Raw genomic sequence first — 21,331 nt, forward strand, 5'->3', positions numbered from 1 at the left:
TTCTTCATGTTTCTCTCTCTCACATACACACACACATACATTAGTCTCTTTCTTCTTGAGAGCCTTCACACCTTACATTCACTTTCCTCTTTTAGGTAACATGAGATGAGAGAGAGAGAGAGAGAGAGAGAGAGAGAAAGAGTGGGTGGGATGATAAAATCAGAACGAGACAGAGGAAGTGACAGAGACAGCATGAAGCATGTAAAATGCAACCAGTTGTAGAACAAAGAGAAACCTCGTCAAACTCAGAACTTTAAGGAACCTTAAGGGGATTCATTTTTAATTTTTTAAATTAAAAAATCTTATCAAGTGAAAACTTTCAGCAATGGCCTGCTCTCCGGACGAGCATGAACACAAAGGTTCCTGCTGCAAAAAATGCCCAAAAGGTGAGTCTTGAAAATTACAGATCAGAAAAATATAAGAAATGGTTTACATTTATATTTTGCATTATGAATTGAGTACAACACATTTTTGTGATTCTTATATGTGTGTAAAACAAATTCCCAATAATCGGATTAAAGCTCTACAAAAACTATAAGTTTTCCGTTTGGGGCACAGACATAACTTTCACAAATTTTACTCTTTTGATAAAAATATACTTACACTTTCTTTCATGAAATTAATTTAGATAAATTTCATTGAAGAGGGCTGGAAAGTAAACATAAATAACAGACTGTGTATGTGCTTGTGTAGTATGATTAAAAATATATTTTAAATCTGTGCTCCTCTTATATTTTAAATCTATGCTCCTCTTAAAACTTTTAATAAAGTTTTATGTTTTATGTCGTAAACAGTTCATTTTTTGAATATTTCTTCGTCATTCCAGCTAACAACCGTGCATTAGCAGAACATTTTCAAAATGTTACCGTTTGCTTTTTGAAACTTTCAGACTGTCAGGTTTGTTTTTATGGGTGTTGTGAAGATCTTTTTATATTTTCTAACATCTATAAATGTTCCTACAACACTACTGTAACATTTTGTTTTGGAAACAAACTCATAACTTGTATAATAACTCCTGCATAAATCTTATAGTACACATAATTAATACCTTAAGCTGTTAATGAAGACTTAAAGCCACATTGAAATAATGCAGAAGATTATAAAACAGCTTTTTCTTAAAATAGTACGATTCATAAAAATGGTGTTTTTATTTCTCTCTCTGTTTCAGGGAAACATGTGTCAAGTTACTGTGCTGCATCTTCACAAACGGAGTGTGCACAGTGCCGTAGTGGCTTCTACACAGAAACTGATAATTTTATAGACGATTGCTTGCCATGTAGATCATGTGACCCTAGTAAGTTTCACCACCAGTTACCAGCATACACTGATGTTCTTCACCAAAACACAAAAATTTTCTATTAAATACCAATAAAGACCATCAGACATCAACATTCTTCACCAAACACCATCAAACACAAATATTCTTCACTGAACACCATCAGGCACCAACCTTCTTCACCGAACACCATCAGACTCCAAAATTCTTCACTGAACACCATCAGGCACCAGCTTTCTTTACCAAACACCGTCAGGCACCAATATTCTTCACAGAACACCAACCTTCTACACTGAACATCATCAACACCAATATTCTTCACCAAACACCATTAGACACCAATATTCTTCACCAAACACCATCAGACTCCAAAATTCTTCCCCAAACACCATCAGACACCAATATTCTTCACCAAACACCATCAGACACCAATATTCTTCACCAAACACCATCAGACTCCAAAATTCTTCCCCAAACACCATCAGACACCAATATTCTTCACCAAACACCATCAGACTCCAATATTCTTCCCCAAACACCATCAAACACCAATCTTCTTCACCAAACACCATCAGACACCAATATTCTTCACCAAACACCATCAGACTCCAAAATTCTTCCCCAAACACCATCAGACACCAATATTCTTCACCAAACACCATCAGACTCCAAAATTCTTCCCCAAACACCATCAGACACCAATATTCTTCACCAAACACCATCAGACACCAATATTCTTCACCAAACACCATCAGACTCCAAAATTCTTCACCAAACACCATCAGACTCCAAAATTCTTCGCCAAACACCATCAGACTCCAAAATTCTTCACCAAACACCATCAGACTCCAAAATTCTTCGCCAAACACCATCAGACTCCAAAATTCTTCGCCAAACACCATCAGACTCCAAAATTCTTTGCCAAACACCATCGGACTCCAAAATTCTTCACCAAACACCATCAGACACCAATGTTCTTCACTGAACACCATCGGACTCCAAAATTCTTCACCAAACACCATCAGACACCAATGTTCTTCACTGAACACCATCAGACTCCAAAATTCTTCACCAAACACCATCAGACACCAATGTTCTTCACTGAACACCATCGGACTCCAAAATTCTTCACCAAACACCATCAGACACCAATGTTCTTCACTGAACACCATCAGACTCCAAAATTCTTCGCCAAACACCATCAGACTCCAAAATTCTTCGCCAAACACCATCAGACTCCAAAATATAAAAGGCATTTCTCCATTATTTGTTATTATTTTCTTTTTAATTTAGGGTAACAGAGTTGAAATCTAACAGGCATTCCCTTTAGTTATTTGAAAGAATAAAAATAGGGCATTATAAATATGAGTCACTCTGAATCATTTTTCATACAGAGATAATCTTTTTATCATAACTTCCTGTCAGTAATACTAGGTGAAAAAATAATAATATCTTGCCTTTTCCCAAAAGGGTAACATGCCTGATATAGAACTAATAGTCATTACAACAGATCGTTTTTTAACAATTAATATATTACTCTTATACATATTTTAGCTTGAAGTAGAAACATTATATCTGGAAAATTTAATGTTGTAAACATAATATTTAAAATATTACATTTAATACATTTATGTAAAATTATATTAATATAATAACGATGTTTAAAATTTGAAGGTTTAATAATTGTTACTGCATATTTATTTTACTGCTGATTGGTGTGTGTGTGTGTGTGTGTTCCTTCTCTTAGACAACCATCTGCAAACATCAAAGTACTGCACAGCAGACAGCAACACAAAATGCAAGTGCATGGAGGGCTTCTACTGTACTCAAACATCTGGAAATTGTCAAGATCACTGCGAGAAATGTGAATTAGTCCACCGCTGCCCACCAGGACAAGGAGTTTCAGTTCCCTGTGAGTTTAACACACACACACACACACACACACGTACACATACACAAACACACATTCTATCCCTGAACTAATTCCTGGTACTGTAGACACATTTAAACACCTTATCATACTTTTATACGAGATTTAATTCTTTTGATTTGCTGCTATTCAAGATACTTATCAGATTATGAAAATTCCACCACCGTAATATTTAAGTAGATATACGTTTGAGTACACTTAGATACATATAGCCTAAAGCTTTATGGATAATATGGCAAATAAAGTACGTATTAATGTATTAATATTAATGTAATCAAGCCATTTTATTTCTCATTTATTTCAAGTCAGTTAGGTTTACATCTATGATTACTAAATAATAATTTCACCAATCACCACCATCATTTAAGGACTAGTATTGCAATTCCCATGAACAGTTTTGCACTCAAGTCTCCATCAGTGAACAGTTGATAACAAAATAGACGACATATGAAAACTATAATGAACTTTCATGGTTACACAATTGCACTTTTTGTCCATGTAGTACACAGTTATAGGAGAGGTTTATTTATAATTGCACTATCTGTTGTCACTCAGATGAGGATGGGTTTCCTTTTGAGCCTGGCTCCTCTCAAGGTTTCTTTCTCATATCGTCTCAAGGAGTTTTTCCTCACCACCATTGTCTCTGGCTTGCACATTAGGGATAAATTCATACATTTAAAAATGTATATCCTGAATTTATATATTTCTGTAAAGCTGCTTTATGACAATGTCCATTGTTAAAAGCGCTAAAACTGGGGGTGCCTGGAACACACTTTGGGAACCATGGACTTAAAGAACATGGACATTCTCCCCTAAAAAAAAATAAACTTACAACTCAGTTCACAACATCATTCAAAAAAGTTCATCAATGACCAGTCCATACATGTTCAGGAATTTGTAAGTAAGTCAGAAATACTGACTTACCACTCCATTCTGACACATTAACCTCAGCGGTTTCATGCCAAGTCACACCTCTGTGGTGTTAAATCCCACACAGGAGTTTAAACAGAAGAGAGTACCCATTATTCAGGAGAACCTCAGATGAGCGGAGAAACATCTTAACGCAAAAGTTCAGTCACCAAGATTACATGTCTATGTAACAAACTTTACTTTATAGTGGACTTATGTTATCTCACTGTGTGTTGATAAGAAGATGATGATGATGAACACTGACTTGACATAATAAGTTTGAATAAAATGAGACGTGATTTTTTTTTTCAGCCAACAGCACACGTAACACAGTGTGCAAGCTCTGTCCACCAGGAACCTTCAACAAGGAGACTGATTATGTCACACCTTGTCAAAATCACACCAGGTGAATAGAGCTACATCACACACACACACACACACACACACACCATCAAACACCACCATCCACCATAGAATCCACAGTTCTACATGCAACATCAAAATTCTTCATCAAATACCATCATTTACTGTCAAAGACCATTAAACACCAACATTCACCATCAAACACCACCAACCACCATAGAACCCACAATTCTACATGCAACACCAATATTCACCATCGAACACCATGAAACATCATCATTCACTATCAAACACCATCATTTACTATCAAAGACCTTTAAACACCAACATTCACCATCAAACACCAACATTCACATCAAAAACCAACATTCGCCATCAAAAACCATCAAACACCAACATTCACTTTTTTATTCTGCCTTTGTTACTGTTTAGTGTTGACTGATTTGTGGTTTTTAACTTGTTCTTTCCTAGCTGTTCGGATCTGGGTCGGTCTTTGATATCAGCTGGAACAGCAGAAACAGACGCCGTATGTGGAGATTTTATACATCGTGAGTAAAAAAAAATAAAAATAAATAAATATAAATATAATAAATAAATAATATATATATTTAAAATATTATAAAATATTAATAAAATATTAAAATATATATATATTTAAAATATATAATAATATATATATATATATTAACCCCAAACAGGATTTTGCTCCTTTAAATACTAAAAAAAATACTTTTTTTTTTTTTTTTTTTTTTTTTTTTTTTTTAACCTCCGCCTCTGCTTATAGGCTGTCATTGGATGATTCCTGCTAGTTTGTGGGCGGGGCTAATCCTGACGCTCATGCTCATTATGATTGGAGTTATTTATCTGAAGTGTAAGCGTAGAGGAAAAGCAGGTAACACTTGTTTATTTTAAAACCGTGATATGTGAGATACACTCTATTTGAGAATGTATTTGATGCACAAAAATGTATAAATTTGCTACTTTAAATGATTTGTGTGTGTGTGAGACTCGCAAAGCCTTAAAATGGCCAACATGCTATTAAGAAAGCTAAAAGTCCACACAGTGGTTATTCTTTTATTTTACGGATAATCACCGATTATTATATATATTGGTCTCCTCCTGCCATCAGATAAATCAGAGACACTAGACATCCTTCAGTTTAATTCATTCTGAAGGCTTTTTTGTTTATGTTGAATGTGTAATGTGTATTAGAACGTGTTAGTGTGTCTTTCAGTAAATATTGTTCCATTTAGTGTCATTTCCTTTCGGTTTGCTTTGATGTGTGCTGTATACAATGTGTGCGTTGGATGCATGGTTTAGTTTCGTGTCGCTGTGGTGTGTAGTGACGTCACAGCAGCTAAATCTGCTCCTTTAACCCAGTTACATTAATATCCACTCTGTGTGAGAAACCAGGTGTAGTGCTGTTGTTCCACTCACTATAATCACACACTCGCTATAACCACATTAACTATAAATCACACACTAGCTATAATCGCACACTCGCTATAATCCCATTAACTATAAATCACACACTCGCTATAATCGCACACTCGCTATAATCACATTAACCATAAATCACACACTCGCTATAATCACATTAACTATAAATCACACACTAGCTATAATCGCACACTCGCTATAATCCCATTAACTATAATCACACACTCGCTATAATCACATTAACTATAAATCACACACTAGCTATAATCGCACACTCGCTATAATCACACATTAGCTATAATCACACACTAGCTATAATCACACACTCGCTATAATTGCACACTCGCTATAATCCCATTAACTATAATCACACACTCGCTATAATCACATTAACTATATATCACACACTAGCTATAATCACACACTCGCTATAATCACATTAACTATAAATCACACACTCGCTATAATCGCACACTCACTATAATCACATTAACTATAAATCACACACTCGCTATAATCACATTAACTATAAATCACACACTAGCTATAATCGCACACTCGCTATAATCCCATTAACTATAATCACACACTCGCTATAATCACATTAACTATAAATCACACACTAGCTATAATCGCACACTCGCTATAATCCCACTAACTATAATCACACACTCGCTATAATCACATTAACTATATATCACACACTAGCTATAATCACACACTCACTATAATCACATTAACTATATATCACACACTAGCTATAATCACACACTCACTATAATCACATTAACTATAAATCACACATTAGCTATAATCACACACTCGCTATAATCGCACACTCGCTATAATCCCATTAACTATAATCACACACTCACTATAATCACATTAACTATAAATCACACACTAGCTATAATCGCACACTCGCTATAATCACATTAACTATAAATCACACACTCGCTGTAATCACACACTCGCTATAATCACATTAACTATAAATCACACACTAGCTATAATCACACACTCGCTATAATCCCATTAACTATAAATCACACACTAGCTATAGTCACATTAACTATAAATCACACACTAGCTATAATCGCACACTCGCTATAATCCCATTAACTACAAATCACACACTCGCTGTAATCACACACTCGCTATAATCACATTAACTATAAATCACACACTCACTATAGTCACATTAACTATAAATCACACACTCGCTATAATCACATTAACTATAAATCACACACTAGCTATAATCACACACTCTGTAATCACATTAACTATAATCACACACTCGCTATAATCACATTAACTATAAATCACATGCTAGCTATAATCATACACTCTGTAATCACATAAACTATAAATCACATACTCGCTATAATCCCATAAACTATAAATCACATACTCTCTATAATCACATTAACTATAAATCACACACTAGCTATAATCACACACTCGCTATAATCACATTAACTATAAATAACACACTCGCTATAATCACACACTCGCTATAATCACATTAACTATAAATCACACACTAGCTATAATCACATTAACTATAAATCACATGCTAGCTATAATCACACACTCTGTAATCACATTAACTATAAATCACACACTTGCTGTAATCACACACTCGGTAATCACATTAACTATAAATCACACTAGCTATAATCCCATTAACTATAAATCACACACTCGCCATAATCACATTAACTATAAATCACACTTGCTATAATCACATTAACTATAAATCACACACTAGCTGTAATCACACACTCGCTATAATCACATTAACTATAAATCACACACTAGCTATAATCACACACTCACTATAATCACATTAACTATAAATCACACACTCGCTATAATCACATTAACTATAAATCACACGCTCGCTATAGTCACACACTCGCTATAATCACATTAACTATAATCACGCACTCGCTATATTCACATTAACTATAAATAACACACTCACTATAATCACATTAACTATAAATCACACACTCGCTATAATCACATTAACTATAAATCACACACTAGCTATAATCACACACTCTGTAATCACATTAACTATAATCACACACTCGCTATAGTCACATTAACTATAAATCACATGCTAGCTATAATCATACACTCTGTAATCACATAAACTATAAATCACATACTCGCTATAATCCCATAAACTATAAATCACATACTCTCTATAATCACATTAACTATAAATCACACACTTGGTAATCACATTAACTATAAATCATACACTCGCCATAATCACATTAACTATAAATCACACACTCGCTATAATCACACACTCGGTAATCACATTAACTATAAATCACACTCGCTATAATCCCATTAACTATAAATCACACACTCGCTATAATCACGCACTCGCTATAATCACATTAACTATAAATCACGCACTCGCTATAATCACATTAACTATAAATCACACACTCGCTATAGTCACACACTCGCTATAATCACATTAACTATAAACGACACATTCGCTGTAATCACACAAATGTGTATCAGGTTGTATGGTAACAGAACATGTCTAGTGAATGTCTCGGTTGTGCTGACCATGCAGCTCTGATGCAGGATGTGGAAATGAAAATCATGAAACACACACACACACACACACACACACACCATACATTGCTTAAAGATTGCTCAGATAACACAGCAGCAATAATAGACCACATCCTTTCAGAAGTTCGCTTAGGAGTATGTGAAACACTCACACATGGCAGTGTTCATTCTATTAAATTGTGTCTGTTTGTGTGTGTGTGTGTGTGTGTGTATGTGTGTGTGTGTGTATCATCAGTGATTACATTGGTGACTTCAGAGAATTTCGTCCCACCAGCTCTTCCTCCAGACGTCATCAAGTATCCGGGAAGCCCAGAGTTACAAACACTCACTCACAGCAGTAAGCGCAGACACACACACACACACACAATTCACTGTACGTCTCTGGTACTCAGGAAGTACAAGAAGTTCAGAAAAGAGAAACAGGAGCAAAACATCACCATCAACTTTAATTTTTATGTAATTTTTAATTAATCAGTATTGTTTTCTTGATGCTAATATTTTGATAAATTTTAAAATGTCTTACACTGGACCACATAAAAATTGGCCACTTTCAAGCTTCTTATTCACTATATATGCTCCCTATATAGGATATAACAGAATGGTGTTATGGACCCTACCTAGTGCACTATATACCCAATGGAACACCATTTAATATTCAGTTACAAAAAAGCAGAAACCTTGTATTTTAGTTGTATTTCAATGTCAGAGATTAAAATATTGGCACACTTGGTTGTGTTTGCGCCACTCGCTGGCTCTCATACTCAGTGGTTCACCTCATAGGGAAATACACAAGAACGAAATTGCAAAAAAAACCAAAAAACAACAACCCACATTTAGGATGCATGTGCAGAGTTTATTAAATCACAATTCAAAATCATAGTCGTCAAAAAAAAGTGTATACACCCCTGACCATCACATCCATATATGGTTCTTCCCCAAACTGTTGCCACAAAGTCTGAAGCACACAATTGTATAGAATGTGTTTGTATGCTGGAGCATTACAATTTCCTTCACTGGAACTAAGAGGCCCAAACCTGTTCCAGCATGACAATGCCCCTGTGCACAAAGTGAGCTCCATGAAGACATGGAGTGTTAAGGTTGGAGTAGAAGAACTCAAGTGCCCTGCACAGAACCCTGACCTCAACCACACAGAACACCTTTGGGATGAACTGGAACACTGACTGCACTCCAGACCTCCTCGAAATCCCAACATGAGTGCCTGACCTCATTAATGCTCTTGTAGCTGAATGAACACAAATCTCCACAGCCACGAGCCAAAATCTAGTGGAAAGCCTTCCCAGAAGAGTGGAGCTTATTATAACAGCAGCAAAGGGGAATAAATCTGGAATGAGATGTTCAACAAGCATGTATGAATGTGATGGTCAGGGTGCACATACTTTTAGCCATATAGTGTACCTGTGTTTTTTTTGTTTGTTTGCTTGTTTATTTCAAAATGTAATGAGAAACAGAAAGAGGATAGTTCTGAATTCGGATTAGCTTCTGTCCTGCACCCTGCTGCATGGTGGTGGTGGTGGTGGTGGGATACCTGAAATTAACTGACCACTGAGAGCATTCTTCTCACATTAAATACTAAATCTTGTTATTTACATATGCAGTACTGTTTTAATTAACTAAAGGCATTCTTGAAAAGTAGGCCAGTATACGCGATGTAAAAAAAAGATTTTCCATTACAAAAGCTGGGGTAGAAAGTAGAAGTAGGCTGTTGTGTGGTGCGTCTTTGATGCCTTCGCTGTCTGCAGCCTTCTCTAAACCCTTTCTCCTCTTTGTTAAGAAAAGGAAATGAGCTGGCAGGAAGTACTGTTTATGTTCAGTAACCACACACAGATTCAAATAGCTGCTAGCTCAAACGCTAACGCTGTTAGTCACGTCTCTGAACTTTACAATAAAGTGGCTTATAATAATAATAATAATAATAATAATAATCAAAATAATAATAATATACTTTATTTATAGAGCAGCTTTCATACATGTGGTAGCTTATAGTGCTGCACAATCAAGTAATGAAAATGCAATAGTATGCACAGGATAAAATAAAAGATGAAGTAAACATAACAGCAATAAAATAATAAGTGTAATGAGATAAAAACTAATGAATATAAAGTATGAATATAATATAAAGTACTGTACAAAAGTCTTAGGCACTGTATTTTTTTAGTACATACTTTTTATTTTTATTTAATGACATCTACATTTAGATTCCAAACATTAGTTTTCCAGCACAGAATGAAATGTTACAAAAAATGTTTGTATGTAGGTTAAAAAAAAAAGCAGCATGTTACGCAAGAGACCACTTTTCAGATAAATACATAATGAAGGCTGCTGGGTTTCACCGCAAAAATAAGCGAGTGCGACAGTCAAGAACTGTGAAAAGTCTCCAGAAGAACTGTGGCTGCTTCTGCAAGATGCTCAGTAACACTTACAGCTCATTTCCTTATAAAACTGCACACGCTGTACCTGAGACTACTATTTTTAAAGCAAAGGGCTGTCACATTAAATACTGAGTTTCATTTATTACTGTTTACTGCTCTTTATAGTATTATTTAAAATGTAGAAACATGTAATTTTATTATTTTTGAAGCCATCTTTGCCTAAGACTTTTGCACAGTACTGTGCAACAAGGAGATATAGTGGAAATATTACATCACGTGTGTGTGCGTGTGCGTGTTTGTGGGCGTGGTGTGAAACACATGTAAGTTTCAAAATGAGTGTGAATGTGACATGGGTGCTGTACGTTACATAGATCAGCAGTTTACACACTCATCTAAAACCCCCCTCACACACACATACACACACACACACACGCATCAATGATCTAGGACACTAGATCATAAATCATAAATTACCCGATAATTAAATCAGCAGTCTGCTTTTAGTAAAAAGACTGTTTAATGCAATTGTAACAATGTAACAATAATAAAAATCTAACCATGAGAAAAATATCAGAACGCCGATTTGCACCGCAGCAGAGGAAGTAACCTGAACGCTGATTTCCTCTAACCCACGTCCTCGTGTTTTAGTCACATTAACCATCTACAGAGCGTTCCATTACTCTGTCAGTCCCAGTGACGTGTGCTACACGAGGAATCACCTCAATGTCACTGTAGCGTTCAGGACCACAACATTCCAGGAAACATTTACTCAAGTGAAAAATGCTTATTATTTTTATACCTCGGTCACTTGGTCACACGCAACTGTCAGCTTTTATGCTCAGTTTATGCTCAAGTTAGTAAATTCAACTCTTCAGCTCTTACTGAAGCTGCTAATAGGATGAAGAAAGAAAGAAAGAAAGAAAGAAATATAAGAGAGAGAACAAGGAACGAGCAGAAAAATAAAAGAAAGAGAGAAGAAAAATACTATAGAAAGAAAGAAAGAAAGAAAGCATGGAGGAACAAGCAGAAAATAATGGAAGAAAGGATATGAGAAAATTAGAGTAAAGGTAGAAGAGAGACATAGGAACTAAGGAAAAAACTAAACAAAAGGCACAAATGACACTGAAGAAAGAAAGAAAGAAAGAATAAGAAAAAGAAGAATAAAAAGAAAGAAGGAAGAAATGATACTATAGAAAGAAAGAAAAAGAAAGAAGGAAGGATGGAAGAACAGAAATAAAGAAATAAATTGAAATAAGTAAAGATAGAATAAGCACAAGAATGAAAGAAGGAGGAAATTATACTATAGAAAGAAAAGAAAGAAAAAACGAAAAGCAAAGATCGAAGAGAGAATAAGAAACACACAGAAAAATAAAAAAAGAAGGAAGAAATGATACTATAGAAAGAAAGAAAGAAAGAAAGAAAGAAAGCATGTAGGAACAAGCAGAAAATGGAAGAAAGGATATAAAAAAGAAAGAAAGAAAATGAGAGTAAAGGTAGAAGGACATAGGAACTAAAGAAAAAACTAAACGAAAGGCACAAATAACACAAGAAATGATACTATAGAAAGAAAGAAAGAAAGAAAGAAAGAAAGATGGAAGAAAAGATGGTAAAATAGAAAGAAAAAGAAAGAAGGAAGGATGGAAGAACAGAAATAAAGAAATACATTGAAATAAGTAAAGATAGAATAAGCACAAAGAGAAAGAGAAAGAAAAGCAAAGATAGAAGAGAGAATAAGAAACACATGAAAAGTGGAAGAAATTATACTATAGAAGAAAGAAAGAAAGAAAGAAAGAAAGAAAGAAAGCTATAATGTGCATCATGTCTGGTTTTCCAGGTAAGCTCTGTGCTGAAGAGGACGACGGCACTCTCGAGACTGACGGCGTCTCTGTGAACATGTTTTTGGAGAAGTGTGGAGCTCTGTACATCCCGGACACCTGCATGTCCTACATCAGCGAGCCGTACAGGTCCGAGCCGCAGGAGGACGACTGGCCTGTACCCTGACACACCCTCGGCTTCTCCTGCGCTCTCTCCCGCTTCCTCCTCACTCTGTCCCGCTGCTCATTTCAGGTTTTTCCCCCAAATACTTCAACACACACACACGCACACACACAGGCTCCGTTTTAGAGGTGATGTGTGTGTGTAATACCCATAATGCACTGCGAGGAGTCAGCCATGTTACCTGGAGCAGAGAGCTGGAGTTCTGATGTGTTTAACATCTCTGTGTCCAATAATCTTATTATTATTATTTTCCCACATTCTTTCATTTCCACTTGATGAATGTTAATAAAATATTACATTTTATCAATGCTAGCATTTGGGACACTGTTTTATTTAAATGAAGATATACAGATTTTTGTTTTATTTATTTATTTTTTTGCTAAACCTATGTAGAATGTACAGCTTGAACACGATGCATAACAAAATAATACTTGTATTCATTTTGTAGTTTTATAAATACTTCTTTTTAATAGGTGATGTAATTTAAAAATTCAGTAAATCTATTCCTGTAAAAAAAATAACAATATTTATCCTTCTAGAGTTGCATTCGTGTATGAAGCTGGTATAATAATATAGTGTCTATAATAATAGTGATGTGTAATCACTAAACATTTATTTGAATTAAGTAAACAATTCTGTAAAATTTTACAGCGTAACATCTCATAATTCCTTCAGATACGGGAAGAAAAGAAAAGGGGTTTTACGCTGTAGAGTTTGAGTGTAAGGGGTCACTGACAGCTACAGACAGGACTACAGCGTCCCCTGGTGGCTCTACCTCTGATGATTGTTTTTACCTTCACATATTTAATTTGCTGTAGCCTTTAGGCAAATGTTATCCGAAAACCCAGTGCTAATCATGCTTACCAATACCACTTCATGAAAATATATATCCAATTCAATTACTCATGAAGGCTCTCTTTAATTATTGCATTATTAAAGTTATAAATGACTGCTGTATGCTGATTGCCCTCATCCCTGCTGGAAGTACAATAGAAATACATAGAATTTGTAATGGTTTTAATGGGAATTGTATTGGTTTTAATGGAAACTCTAATGGTCCCTGTGGGTCACTACTGGTAATTCCTTACCTTCTGTTGGTGGCATGTTATGTCTAGTGGATACCATTAAGGACCAGTAATGGTTTTAATAGTTAGCTGATGGTTTGTAATGGTATTTGTACTGGAAACCATTAGAATTTTTTTGATGGTTTCTATTGTTTTTTCAGCAGGGATAGTTTCATCTAACATTTGAACTTAGTGGACATTTTATTCTAGCACTGGCGATTGTTCTGTTTTATTCATGTTTTATTTATTTTTTCCTGATTTAGGTTTTTTTGTTGTTGTTGTTGTTGTTGTTTGTTTTGTTTGTTTTTTTAGTCTGATTAATTTACTTCTTGACCGAGTCAGTTGCTAGCTAGCATTCAGTGAATCAATCTGAACGAATCATTTAAACTGAGTCACGGAAATGACTCAAAAAGTCTAATATTGAGCCACTTCAAGCTCGTGTTAGCACAAAATCAAGCTATATTCCTGAGGACTGGTCAATAAGTGACCATTAGCAGCTATTAGCTAACTATCTACCTGACTACTGGCTCAGTATTAGACATTTCTGAGTCATTTCAGTGACTCAATTTAAATGATTCGTTCAGATTGATTCGCTGACTTATTTAGTTTGGCCAAATGTAACTACAGCCTCCATTTAAAGCCAGCAACAAACAGCTTGTTCAAAAGCGATTCAATGAACTCTGATCAGCTACACAAGCAGAAGAATCTCAGTCATGGCTGAAAGATTTACTGGAATCATTGGCTTATCTACACTCAGGTTCATTTTAAAATCTAACTTAACATAAGCCTAGGCAATTGAGAATCATAAATCAGGGTTATTTGATAATTTGCTGATGCTGTTCTTTTTGGGTTCTTTTTGGGTCTGATGAGTGCAGCAGCAACTGAACAAAACAAATGACTCACTGCATACTGATTCACTCATCTAGAGACTCAATCAGTATCTACTGACTGTGATGTGGTCCTTCATCTGAACAGGTCTGTTTGTCAGGAGACTCTGCTGGAAAGAAATAATAGGACACATTACAGACTTCTGTTGGTTCTTGATGGTTTTTAATGGAGTCTAATCAGTATTCTGTATGTTTGGAATATTAGCAACTGTAATTAAACTGAATTCATATGTTGCTCATAAGCTTGCTCATTAGGGATAAAAGTTATAAATTTAATGTATATATTTCTGTAATGTTGCTTTGTTACAATGTCCATTGTTACAAGTGCTATATAAATAAAATAAAATTGAATTGAATCTATGCAGAACTGCAAATATTCCATTAAAATACAACAATTCAGCTAATTATGCTCTGAACATCTTCTGGATCTGTAACTGTAACTGTAGCTTTAAAATTTTATTCTGTATTTGTATTTAATAGACACGATTAGGCTGATTCTCATTGGAGACTGAAACAATATGTTTAATGTTTTTTTTTTTGTTTTTTTTCAGCAGGGTAAACTTTTCACATGTCACAAATACTAACTCAGGATTGATTCTGGGTTTGTTCGGGGACAGGTAATCATCATCATCATTATCATCATCATCAGTTTTCAGACAGACACACAAATACTGAACTGCAGTTTTATTCCACATCTTTAATCAGCAGTAGCTAGGGGGCGCAATGTGAGAGCGTTATTTCACACAGTCTCTCAAACTTACTACGCATTTCTGAGTTCCTGCATTGTTCCTGCATGGTTCCTGCATGGTCACAATAATATTTCCGAATCAAAACAGAAAGATCAGAGATGAGTTTTTACTGTTGAGCTACAGCTGGTCTTTTCTTCATACACATGGAACTGCCTGAAACTGGTGGCACAGTGGAAACGGGGTGTGTGTGTGTGTGTGTGTGTGTGTGTGTGAGGCAGGTGTGATGTGTGGTTCAGGCCCAAATCAAAAATTCTTCCACAGAGTTAAACCAAACATCTAACCCTAATTGAGCTGTGTGAGAAATGTAAAAGATAAGAACCTGATAAACATCTCATGGTTGGAGTGTTGGTTAGAGTGTATGTCTCTGTGTGGGCTGTGGTTTGAGACCAGCCTCATGTGAGATCGAAATGATTCCTTCTTGAATCATGTTTGACTACAGACACATTCTCTCACTCGCCTATCACACTTGTTTAAGCCACTGGTGGTAAGAGATGCTCTTTTTTGGACATTTTTGTCTTTTACTTTAGGTTATGGCATGTGGGTCCCTGGAGAAATAGTTGTTAGGCTACATCACTCTCACTGCTGGGGCATGGGTTCGATTCCTGGCCAGGGAACCTACCCCAGCCACTGGGGTTGCGTGCAACAGTGCACTCTCAGTGCCAGTCTCAAGCCCGGATAAAATTGGGGAGGGTTGCGTCAGGAAGGGCATCCGGCGTAAAAACTGTGCCACATCAAATACGCAGACCAATGATCTATGGTGGCGACCCCTAACAGGAGCAGCTGAAAGAGGAACTTCACATTATAGCGTGTGTCCGAGTCCAGGTTCAAACCACAGGCCATGATGCACCATGATACACAAGCACACTCATTACACACTGAGCCATCAACCTCCTTTTTTGGACATTAGAAGAAGAGAAACCAACAGCAACCCTTTACCTGTGTGTGGGTTTGAACTGCACTCCGACACTGCAACATGTTTAAACCACTGAGCCACCTGCGTAACAGGCGTTGTGTTTTAGTGTTTTTGTTCTTGACCTCCATGCAATGCTCACTTCTGATTGGTCAGGTTGTTGTCTCACAAGTAGTTGTGTTACTGAGTAGTGAGTTACTGTATGTGTACCATGTATTTAGCTTGGACACTAGCTCTTTACAAAGACTGTAGCTGATATAGTGACCTTAATCGGCGTTTAGAGTACTACAGGTGTGTGCTTGATGCTACAACCTTCTGAAAGTGGACGTTTTATGTATATGCAGTAGTATGGAACATTATTCAGGCTTGTCCATTTTGCGAGATTTATGGAGGAAATTTAGAAGGACTTCATCGGCTGAATCACAGCTGTGCCTTTACTCATCTGTAGAAACAGCAGTGTGTTAGTGATCACATCACAGAAAACCCCAGAGTTGGAATTAAACAGAATTAATCAGATCCAGAACGAATGTGAAAACTTTTCCCCGAGCAGGAGTTCACTGTAATAATGAAAATGAAACGCCGATGAAAGTACAGCAGGTCATTTCTCTGGGCATTGTTTCAGGATTAATGTGATGATTAATGTCATGCTAATGCGCCTAACTCGATGATCATTTACAATGATAAATGAAATAAAGCCAAAATAGACCATGTGCTGTGTGTCTTCATTAACATAATTACAACTCTGCAGTGATGTGCATTTGGTCTTTGTTAAAGAAGAACTTTTGGAGATTCAGATTTATGGATTAAACTGCAGTAAGTCATATCTCATACACAAAGAACTTTCTTCCTTCCCAAATGAAGCAAAATGCTCCTTCTGCACACTACATAGTGCACTAGATATTTGTTACGTAAGGAGCCATTCAAAATCCTGCTCCTTATACTCTATACATGTTCACTACATAGGGTAATGAAATGGCAGCTTCTACACACTACATAGTGCACTCCATATCCAATTTGGGAATTGGCTACCTATATAAGCGGACTATAAATGGTATAAATGTACTACTTAATGCACTAGACAGACGTCCAATAGAGACTTGGCTCTTCACACACTATGTAAGTACACAATAAACACGTCCAATAGGGATTCGCCCCATTGATCTCTGTGTAAGTGTTCTACTTAGTGTACTAGAAACATATCCAACAATGAGTTGGCTCCTCACTCATTATATAGATGTAGCACTTAGGGTGTAAAATTGTGGCTTTACACCCTACATAGTGCACTAGATGTCCAATAGGACACAGTTTGTGACTCAATTTCCCACTTCCTGTAGTGCACTACACAATGCATCCTATGCCCTATGAAGTACAGTATATGTACAGTTGGAATCATTTAGGACCATAACTTATTATGTCAAGTGCACTACATCGGCTACAAAATAATGGCATCTACACAGTTCATGCACTATAGGAAGTCATTTGGGAATCAGATCTCTATATTTTATCTCCCTATATGTAAGTAAACTGCGTAGGGTATATAACAATGGTTTCTACACTATATGTGTTTTTGTGGAGTCATTTAGGATTCATCTGCCAGTCTAGGTGAGCTACATAAGGCATGAAATAATAGCTTCTACACTTTATCACCCTATGTAGTACTCAACAAGCTATCTGGAATCTGGCTTCTTACTCTTCATATATGAAAGTGCACGATGCCCGTTATGAAATAATGTCACTAGAAATTAAAATAGAGAAAGTGCCCTAGGCAGAGGACACAGGGACGATGGACTCGGCTCTCCAGCTTAAATGTTAATGAATTCATGTTTATTCTACAGCGCAAATGTCAGTCCTTTATTTTTAACACTCACACACACACACACACACCAATTAATAATGTTATATCATCAAATTATACACTTCTACTGAAGCTACTTGAGAACAGGAAACACACAGAGTCCCAAATCACTCCATACTCTGTTTATAAGGCTCATTAATGATAATAATTCCTCGTACACCCTACATAGTGGCCTCCAGCTCCCAGACACTTGCTATTAGTCTCCCTATTTCACCCTTGTAGGGTCTCATCTGGGCTTTAGTGCACCATTTCCCTCCAAGTGCTCCATATGAAACATGAAATAATGGCTGTGAAATTATACTCACCTGCGATGATCTGACCAATATGACAACTTTACTGCTTTAAAAGGTCACTCTCTATTCCCTGTTCCTTTTAGACAATGATGAAGAGTGAGACAGCAGTCAGAAAAATGATCATCACCAAATATAAAAATTCAGAAGGGTACACAGCTTCTCTCCAGACACCTAGGCATCCCTGTTTCCACAGTTCACAATGTTCTTAAGAAGGTTAAAGCTCATGGAACTGTCGAGAACCTTCCAGGACGTAGTGATAAGAGAAAAGCTGAAAATATTATATCTCAAATATCTAAAAATGCATGGGTGCCAATAATTTTGAGCAGAACTACATGTCAAGTTACACTACATATGGTGTACAAGAATGGTTTCTATGCCCTACATACTGTATAGTGTAGTATATTCAGAAAATAAGAGGAGTATAGACTTTTAACTTCCCTAAAGATACAGTGTATAAAGGCAAATAGAGACATAAAAATATAACCTTGTGTTGCTGTGGGGTTTTTTCACTCTCTGTGACTTTCGTTATGATCTATAGCTTGTGATATGCAAAAAAAAGCAAATTATGCAAGGATGATGTGAAAAAGTTGCTGAAAAAAGTTCCATTTCGGTCTAAATAGCTGCGTCAGTGTGCGCGCTGGGATTTTACCAAGACAAGAAAATGGGTTTTATCTTGAAGATGGAAGAATCTGTGCATAAATTCTGAGATGCTAAATGACTGTGTCCGTAGTTAGAGTGAATAAAATCATTTTAATGAAGGACATCACTCAATAAAATATAAAATCCCAAAATAGAATAAAATTGTGTTTTATATGATAATCTGGAGAAAATATGAAATATTCAACATCAGAATGCGTGTGGGATTTATGTTGGGGTTTGAGGGTGTGCCTAAAGCGTAGAAGAGACACAGTCTTTTGATTAGGTACCTCACACACACACACACACACACTTTACCACAACATCTCACCCTCCAGAGAGCAAATTATTTTAGCAACCTGCTTGCTGTGAATACACACTATTCATTCCCCTTCATCTTAAAACATGTTCTGAAGAACACACACACACACACACACACACACACAGCCCTATACATAATACACCATGACACAAACCTACAACTGCTTCATGCCAAAAATAAAAGCAAAACTGCTACAACAGAAACCAGAGATAAAATGCTCAGAAACATTTGAGTAATAAAACAAATCAGTGTATTTTTTTCTTTCTTATGGCTATCATTTTATTATTTTAATGAGCTTTTTTAAAAATTGCGTGTAAATGCGTATGTCTATAATTTACCAGTGTTACCAATACTTAGGCAATGTAAAGCCTTTTACCATGCTAATAAAGCTACTTGAATCTTGAATTTAGTGAGAGAGAGAGAGAGATTCATAGCCATCACAAAACAAGAAAACAAAAGGTATTTTTTTCTGAATGGTCATGACTAAAATGTCCTGATTATGCAGCAAACCCTGAAAAAAACAACATAAAGTGCTTTTTATTAACGCTTTAAGATTTCCCTCAATACTGAAAGTTTTTGTGGTTACTGACGTTAACCCTGGTTTGGAGTCAGATTTAGGATTCAGTGTAGAAAAGTATTAGAACATACAGGTAGTTACACACGTACACTAGAAGTTACAGTAATATATGTTACATTTATATAAAATCCTGTGTGCTGAAGAGAACAGAATTCCCTCCCCGTGTGTGTGTGTGTGTGTGTGTGTGTGTGTGTGTGTGTGAGGTACCTAATCAAAAGACTGTGTCTCTTCTACGCTTTAGGCACACCCTCAAACCCCAACATAAATCCCACACGCATTCTGATGTTGAATATTTCATATTTTCTCCAGATTATCATATAAAACACAATTTTATTCTATTTTGGGATTTTATATTTTATTGAGTGATGTCCTTCATTAAAATGATTTTATTCACTCTAACTACGGACACAGTCATTTAGCATCTCAGAATTTATGCACAGATTCTTCCATCTGCAAGATAAAACCCATTTTCTCGTCTTGGTAAAATCCCAACGCGCACACTGACGCAGCTTTTTAGACCGAAATGGAACTTTTTTCAGCAACTTTTTCTCATCATCCTTGCATAATTTGCTTTTTTTCATAATGAAAACAAACAGGTGCTTTTACTTTTACTCAGAGGGCTGTGCAGACCAAACCACAGGTACTACACACGTCAAACTTAGTACACCTGGAATATCAGAATACAACATCCTATCAACTAACTGGGTTACCCCAGCAACCAACTAGCAACACCCTAGCAACCACCCAGCAACACCCTAGCAAACATGTAGCAACACCCAAGCAACAGCTGGAATATGAGAGCAACCACCTAGCAACACCCTAGTAACCAGCTAGGATAGCATAGCAACCACCTAGCAACACCCTAGCAACCACGTAGCAACACCCTAACAACCAACTGGGTTACCACAGCAACCCCCAGCAACACCTTAGCAACAGCTGGACTATGTGAGCAACGACATAGCAACACCCTAGAAACCAACTGAGTTACCACAGCCACCACCCAGCAACACCCTAGAAACCAACTGGGTTACCACAGCAACCACCGAGCAACACCCTAGCAACAAGCTAGGATAGCATAGCAACCACCTAGAATATCAGAGCAACTGCATAGGAACACGTCAGCAA

At 36.3% G+C, this 21,331-nt stretch overlaps 1 protein-coding gene across 1 annotated transcript; it reads left to right on the forward strand.

Moving 5' to 3' along the window:
* On the forward strand, positions 1 to 15,220 carry LOC117598148 (tumor necrosis factor receptor superfamily member 5). Its single transcript, XM_034307681.2, has 8 exons — positions 1 to 386; positions 1,169 to 1,294; positions 3,024 to 3,188; positions 4,428 to 4,521; positions 4,950 to 5,026; positions 5,263 to 5,370; positions 8,761 to 8,862; positions 12,750 to 15,220. Exons 1-8 carry the CDS (start codon positions 326 to 328, stop codon positions 12,914 to 12,916), a joined length of 900 nt encoding a protein of 299 aa, XP_034163572.2. The 5' UTR covers positions 1 to 325; the 3' UTR covers positions 12,917 to 15,220.
* The last annotated feature ends 6,111 nt before the right edge of the window (positions 15,221 to 21,331 follow it).

This window comes from Pangasianodon hypophthalmus, chromosome 1 (assembly GCF_027358585.1).
Source record: "Pangasianodon hypophthalmus isolate fPanHyp1 chromosome 1, fPanHyp1.pri, whole genome shotgun sequence".
Lineage (NCBI taxonomy): Eukaryota > Metazoa > Chordata > Actinopteri > Siluriformes > Pangasiidae > Pangasianodon > Pangasianodon hypophthalmus.

Bases quoted from the DNA above. Each gene is read 5' to 3' on its own strand.
- LOC117598148 (XM_034307681.2), top strand. From the start codon at position 326: ATGGCCTGCTCTCCGGACGAGCATGAACACAAAGGTTCCTGCTGCAAA. The intron at 387-1,168 runs GTGAGTCTTGAA...TCTCTGTTTCAG, and splicing joins CTGCAAAAAATGCCCAAAAG to GGAAACATGTGTCAAGTTAC. The intron at 4,522-4,949 runs GTGAATAGAGCT...GTTCTTTCCTAG, and splicing joins CCTTGTCAAAATCACACCAG to CTGTTCGGATCTGGGTCGGT.